At 39.1% G+C, this 7,727-nt stretch overlaps 1 protein-coding gene across 4 annotated transcripts in view; it reads left to right on the forward strand.

Moving 5' to 3' along the window:
* Positions 1-7,727, forward strand: part of LOC105559191 — a 24,515-nt gene that overhangs the window by 9,413 nt on the left and 7,375 nt on the right. For all 4 annotated transcript variants that reach the window (XM_012007295.1, XM_012007298.1, XM_012007297.1 and 1 more), the window contains exon 5: positions 5,917-6,094. In XM_012007295.1, the coding sequence (XP_011862685.1) occupies positions 5,917-6,094 (178 nt within the window). The remainder of the gene's footprint in view (positions 1-5,916; positions 6,095-7,727) is intronic.

A 7,727-nucleotide genomic window follows, 5' to 3' on the forward strand; every position in this document is an offset into this window, starting at 1 on the left:
GGGCATCGACATTGTCAAATTCGGCATCAATTTGACGGCGTTGATGTCGATTCGACGTCGTTTCGACATCGATCGACGAGTCATTTCTCGCGGGGTACATTTACATTGTTGAGTGAGAAATCGTAACTAAGTGCAGGGTTGGGAAGTAACTCGTTACTTGTAACGAAGTTACAGTTGCAGTTACTTCTTTTTCGTAATTTTAGCTTAACTTCGTTACTTTCTCTACATCTGTAACTGTAACTTAACCCAGTTATATTTTTTCGATAACTAGTAACTAATTTAATAGTTACATTAATAGTTACTTTATATATATTTTCAACCTCCATAGATCGCATTAGGCCTTGCATTTGCGCTAAACGCCTTTATCGCCGCTTTACAATTCAAATGCAGATTCGATATTTGTATTTTTATTGCAAGGGAGTAACTGCAAAGTAACCATTCGTTACTTTTCCAGTAACTGTAACTGTAACGCGTTACTTTTCAGAAATGGTAACTTGTAACTGTAACTAGTTACATTGTTAGCGAAAAAACTGTAACTGTGACTAGTTACTTTTATATAAAGTAACTTTCCCAACCCTGCATAAGTGCAATGTAACTGACGCTCGGTGTTTACTGGGCATCGACATTGTCAAATTCGGCATCAATTTGACGGCGTTGATGTCGATTCGACATTGTTTCGACATCGATCGACGAGTTATTTCTCGCTGGGTGCATTTACATTGTTAAGTGAAAAATCGTAACATAAGTGATTTGTAACTGACGCTCGGTGTTTACTGAGTTAGCGGTGTCAAAATCCGCGAATTAAACCATTGAGTAACTCGCGCTTTCTCATCGGATTTCACGACAAGTCCCTCGCGTCTGCCAATTAGATTAACAAGGCCCCTCGGAATCCCGCGGCCGGTTTTGAAAATTCGTGCGCGTTACGCGTACCCGCGCGAGGATCGCGAGGAGTCGGCCGGAAGTGAAATGATCTCGCTCGCGCTGGCGCGTTTTGTAATCGGCATGCCGCACCGGCGCGGCATTATGTCAAAGCCGAAAGGAAACGATCAGCCTAAAATGGAAATTTCAGCGTGTCGTGTGAGGCGTGCATCCGCGCCTGGGACGAGAACGCCCGCAATGTAATAACACACGCCAAGTATGGTGCACGGCCATACATTTACGTATGTACACGCGTAATATATCCGCGAACGTGAGGCATTTTGCGCGCGGTTTATCATGTGGACAATGAACTTTCTTGGAGCAGTTTACGAGAAAAAAAAAAGATATTTACGTCGACGCCGTCAACGTACGCTGCTAATAATTATCGTGCCGTTTCGAAAGTCTTTTTCCCTTCTTGGCCAAGTAAATCGCTGTATAAAAGAGCGATCTTTGCATATAAATAATTATCGCTTATAGATTATTTAATATTTATTTACTAGGTTATTATTTAATGTTTATTTACTAGTCTGACTTTTTGTCAGCAAACTGGAACGACAGTTTGCGAATTGAAAAATAAAATTGTCAGTTAATTGTTGATGTAATCAGTGAGGTCGCGAGATTATTTTGAGAGATTAAATTATTAATCGAGACGTTAGTTCATGTAAAGGAGAATTATCGCCCGTTTACATTGTTGTAGAATTTCTTTATTGCAGCGTACAGATTTCCTATATAACATAATTAAAAATAGAACAGAAAATGTGAGATCTTTTTTATAAAGCCTCACGTTAGAACCAGAGGCGAACGATAAAGCATCGAAGCATGTTCTCATTTCAAGTGCAAAGAATACCAAATGACCAGTCTATCCATGTAATAAACACGTAACCCGTAAATTGTTACGGTTTCTATAATTCCCATCAACGATTCGCGTTAATTAATCGGGACCTAACGCCAGTAGAAACATCTGCTTGTTATACCCGCTATCGACCTACTTATAGAGCTTTGCGAGGTAACCCTCGCATTATCGCGATACGATCTAGTGTGTACGCGGCGGAGTTACGATGCAAAACAATTACAGCTTTCATCGGTGCCTCGCGAATCCGCTGTTTATCGAAGCCGCGAATCTACTCGTCGGGTCGTAACATGCCTCATGAATTCGCCTCGCCGCGTGATCGAAGGTTTCGGCTTGTTAACATACCACGAAAGACCGTTGTCCCCGCGTACGCGCGCAGACTACGTGAGGAGCTTGTGTGCAATTGGTAGCGCAGTGCCCACGTAAAAGCGGCACAACGGCGCGAATTCCAACGTAGGTGCCGTTGTGCGAAGGTAACCGTGTGCTTCTTTAATTACCAGACAAGTCTCTGGCGAACGTGCGAATCTCATGTAACGCAAAATTGTATGGCTATTTAAAACAGCGGCCCAACGTCGGTTGAGACTCGAACGCATTATTTTTCTTTCCGATCGCGGTCATTAAGAAGAAACCGTCCCGCGCGAGTAGATTGAAGTTACTAGCCGGGAATGAAGCTGAAATATACGTAATAAACCGCTAATTACCGATCGCGGAGAATTACGGGCGAATAAAGTGGCCGCGGCATGTGAGAAGTGAAGTCGTTAACTTCACAGGGGAAATGTATTAAAAATATATCAGCGATAAGGGATCGTTCGTATAGTGCGATTAAATTAAAAAGTCGCCATTAACGCACTGTAACGAAACATGTATGACGTAGTTGGTATTTGTAATGGCAGTGTCACTTGATGGCCGAATTATAAGAAAAAAAGAGGAACGTTGAACAAAAAAATTCGAGCTGGGTAATAATATTGTATAATGAGCGAAAATTACCGCTGGACAAGTCGAGGTCGCTTGGCGGTTTCTACTATGTTAGAAAACGTCTGAATTGCACAACTTTTGAGTAATAACGCATAAACATTAGATGAGAGAGAGAGAGAGAGAGAGAGAGAGAGAGAGAGAGAGAGAGAACGTTAAGCATAGATATAAATCAGAATATATCATGTTAATTATTAAGTTAATAAAAGGTATTGTACAACATTAATCTGGGACGCTTAAAGCATGTACATGCAAACAGGTCGTAAAGCATTATCAACTTTCAATTCTAAATGTTGTCTACACCTAACTAAATTATATGGTATGCGTGACATTCATATAATTGCAGATGCTATTTAATATAATTATGCAATTGATTTAATATGTTTTTACGAGGTTACTTTAAAATGATTACAATTGCACTTGCACAATATATATTCCCGGATAACGTTCTGTTGTAATTATAAATCTGCTTGTTCTATGACAGAACAACAGGGTCACGCAGATGCTGTCGAGATGACACTATCGGGCATCGCGAGATTTCTGAAATCGATAGCGTCGATCAAGGCGCACGTACGATATAATATGGTTCACTATATACGGCTATAAATAGTTGAGCGCAATATTGTAATCAATAACTTATCTCTCCCCTTTGTGAAAGAGAGTCTTATTACGCAAGCGAAAGGTTTGCACTGCGAATTAATCATGTCAGTTACGGCGTTTAGTGGGAACAAAAAAATACTCTGACGTCAGTTTCCAGTGCATCTGGTAGCTCTCGCCGTAAACATCTACAATTCCATATGATTTATGACGAGATACAGAACATGTTCGTCAATTAACTTAATGGGTTTACAGCTAAGTTTTTACGTACAAGGAAATTACCGGTCCGTTCAACGTTAAATATTACATTGTGGTGTATAAATAAAAACACAGTTCCGCGCGAGTTCAATATTGTACGATTTAACGAGAAGCGTGTCAGTTTACACGTCAGTTTTTAAATTAAACCTTTAGTTACTATATTACAATTTCAATTGGGATTCTGCTAAAATAATTTAAAAAATCATATTTTATGATTTGTTCCCGAGAATAAATTAATTTGTCAGTTACCTTTTTAAATTACTTAAACCAATGATTTATTAAGTAATTTAAATATGTGTTCAGTGTATTTCACATAAAGCCCATCTTTTATGTTCGAAAATCATGAAATATGATAATACTTTCGTAACGTTACACATATACAAGGTTTAAAAAAAACAACCTCCCTGGGCGCCGCAGTGAAAGCAAAAGAGACCTCAAATTTCACAACGTGTACATCAATCAATATAATTCGGTTTATGTATCAGATACATACTTTGTTTGTAATGGTTACATTATGAAGTCGTTATCTTTTTTGACGTCGTGTCAAACGTCCGGTTGAAAAATTGGAGGTGCGGAATTTACGTAATAATGCGCACTAAAGGTGCGCTACACATTTTACAAGCCAGTCGTTCGTCCATAATCGAGTAGAGGAGAGAACGTTGAATAAACGCGATTCTACGGCACATCGGTCCGCCGCAACATTGTAAGATCGAAATTCGCGATCGCGAATGCAGTAAAAACGGCGGTGGAATGTAATAACGTTCACATAGAGGATATTTCCGATATTTTGCAGCAGCTGTGTTCACGCGCGTATTCTCCTACAGCGGGTTACATCAGAGAGAATTTATTATCGCTCGAGTCTTTGACACTCAATCTTCAATGTTTTTATTCTCCTCCCCCCAAAAAAATCGTGCAATAGCGCGTTTGAAAAATAATACTCAATCGTTATTAGAGAGCTTTGTCGAAATAAAAATCAAATTCATCAAAAGCATTAGCGGCGAGACGTGTATGTATTACGTACACTGAGAAAAATGTTGGATTAAATTTCATCGGATAATCCAATTACGTTATAATAACAAACGGATATATCCGATTAGATTGTATATCCGTTGAAAAATATGATCGGGTTTTCAATCAAATCGGTAACTGCATTTCATCGGAGAAATTTCATCGGATGTACACTGTAAAAAAATTACATGTAATATTACAATTATTGTAGTGGGTAATATTGGGACCATCTATTGAAGGTGTATATTTACATACGTCTGTAAATTTACACCTTGCAGATAAAATTATTACCTTATATAATAAGAAAACTGCTTGCTTTTAATTATGTAAATTTTACAATTTGTTGTAATTTTTCATCAAGTATAAACATTTACACAGCAAAAAGAGCAAAACAAATGTCTGTGGTAAAAGTACGTAAATTTATATACTTCCGTTATTAATAATGTAATCGCTACGCTTATTGTGTATGTAATTTTACATACTTTTTTTACAATGTATCCATAATTTAATCGGAAAACGTAATCGGTTAACCATCGGAAACACTATTTAATTGGTTTATCCGATGAAAACTTTTCACAGTGTAGACTCGGGAAAAATATGAAGCGATAAGTAAGAAACCAAGTAGAAATTTATTTCTGACGAGAAAATTAATTCCAGTTAAATATCGGCTGTTATTTTCTCAACCCGTTCGCATACATTTTGTTTCTGTTTGCATCGTATCTCTGATATTTTTATTGCGCTGTTTGGATGTGTTTGACCGATCATTCAATACTGCGAGGAGGAACTCGTTACGCGTGTGTTCCTCATCTTGTTTCTCTCCCCGCGGCCCTCCTTCGTTTTACCATCGTGTGCCCTCCCTGCATTCCGCGCCAACCGTTCTCACTTTTACTCTCGCCAATAATTGAAATCTCATGCTTTAGAGAGTGATATAACGATCGTTCTTATCTCCGGAATTCCTCGCTGTAGCTGGGAGTCATCAGTGAAATCGTTCTTAAAACGAAAAAAGCACAATATGTCGTCATGCTGTCTTTTTCTCTAATAGCGTGTTTGATTATTTCTCATGCCAACGGTATAGACTGTCAAATCATCTAGTTATTATATCAACGAGACGAGAGTGTCAAAGAATTATTAGCGGTTGCTGAAATCGCGCACGTTCTCCTGACGCGATTAGTGAAATTAAAGGTGCTCTTCTGACACGACGTTCTGACAGACGTTTTAATAGATCAATTAGAACGTAAATCGGAGAGTAATATTTTTAGCCTACCAACTTGGGCGACTTGTTTAATAATATTCATGTATTTCGAAATATGTAGACGGAGGAAAAATCGAGGACCCTCGAGGAATGCTGCGAGGGATACAAAGTGACTCACGGCGATGCGGAAGCGGATGCGGGCTGTTCACCGTTTTGCGAAAAATGTGTGGCAGGTGTGTGCGTAGCACCGAACGAATGCCGGTGCGATCCTGGATATCACGGAGATGACTGCGCCCACGGTGAGCCCGGAGTAAAATCGTCGAGCCACGTTTTCCTTCGTGTCTCTTCCACCCAGCTTTAGACTTGCCAACATATTTCTAACGAACACACTCGTCGTCTGCAGTTCAAGCCTGTGTTTTTTTCTCACCATTTTTACATAATTGAGATGTATCTTAAGATTCTTACGCTTTCGGCGAATTTGAGATACATTAATTATCATAATCGCCTTTCGGCTCGGTTTTGAATAACGCGTTCTGGAGAGAATTTACATTTTAAAAGGATATACAAAACGGAAATATTTTTCATTCTATTCGCAAGTCCTATCGATATTGTTTTATAGGCCCGGTATAAAACGCAATTCCCAGTTTATCGTTTTCATTTTAATCGAGCTAAGGTTCATTTACACATAAATATTGTTTTCTTGTTTTTTAATGGACGTATTCACACACGTCCGGCACAGTCCCGTATACGGGCCGTTCGATCTTATTTGCTTCTTCTTCATCGGGAGTTACAGCAATTATTGCCAATTCGTCATCCGTAAACTCGAGCCGTCTTGAAAATTACTGAATCCAAACTGCACGGATAGATGCGATTGACCGTCACTGATGTATCACGAACATCACTGACACATTGAAAGTCGACGCGCCGTCATCCAATTGCAACTTTGTACCGAACTTTTATTGCGCGACAATTGGTGATTACTTAAGGCGATGTCAGTTTTATCCGTAATATCGCCGTCAACATGTACATCGTGTGACCCGAAAAGATGTTATCTTTAAAAAAAGCATTTTAGAAGATCATTGAAATGAATTGGCAATAGTTGCAACATCTTCTATTTATCAAAACCGGACTGAATAATGTTTGCAGTGCTAATTAGAGATGCTGATAAATCGCTATGACATTTCAAAAAAGTATATTTAAACCAAGGCGATAAACAGCGATGAATATATATACATGCAAAGTCGGCTGAATTAAAACTTCGGAAAGAGCCTCGAAGGTCTGTATATAATTAATAGGTCCGTATAATTCTCTAGTGCTAATTTCGCAACGACTCCCGTTCAGAAATAGAATCCGGGATTGAGGAGATAAGACGATGCGCGCGACGATTGTGAAACGAGATTGAGAGCGAACAGAACCGAAACGGTTGGCGGCAAAACGCAACGAGAAATTTCACGCTCCATGAAACGTACCGACCTTCCACGACCGCGAGAACGCGCGTGTGAAATGACTGTTTCCAGTAGACGGTACCTTCCACGCGAATCATAATAATGAGTTGGATTTCTCGTGTTCGTACAACGCATCTCGTTAAAACTAATGTTAGCCCACACATTTGCCATTGCGAAGTGGCATAAACACAGTCATTGTAAAACAACGACACAATAAAAGCTATCGCAGCATTCGTTGGGTCTTTAACTGGGAGAACGTATAAAAGAAAAAAAATTGCTTTTTTTTATTACAAATAGTTTTGTCTATAATTTTTCTCGCCCTTTAAGGGGATGCTGGAGTGATTCTGCACTTTTGCACCTTTCTAACCTAAAAACTCTCAGTTCGCGGAAACATTTGTGTAATATACAAATTAAATGGCTTACGTGTACAGATCGAAAGCAGCTTGCTATTCCGGCCAAATGAAAGAAAAATGTAGCATCACTGACA

The sequence above is a fragment of the Vollenhovia emeryi genome, unplaced genomic scaffold (genome assembly GCF_000949405.1).
Source record: "Vollenhovia emeryi isolate VEMERY1.0 unplaced genomic scaffold, V.emery_V1.0 DF939286.1, whole genome shotgun sequence".
NCBI lineage: Eukaryota > Metazoa > Arthropoda > Insecta > Hymenoptera > Formicidae > Vollenhovia > Vollenhovia emeryi.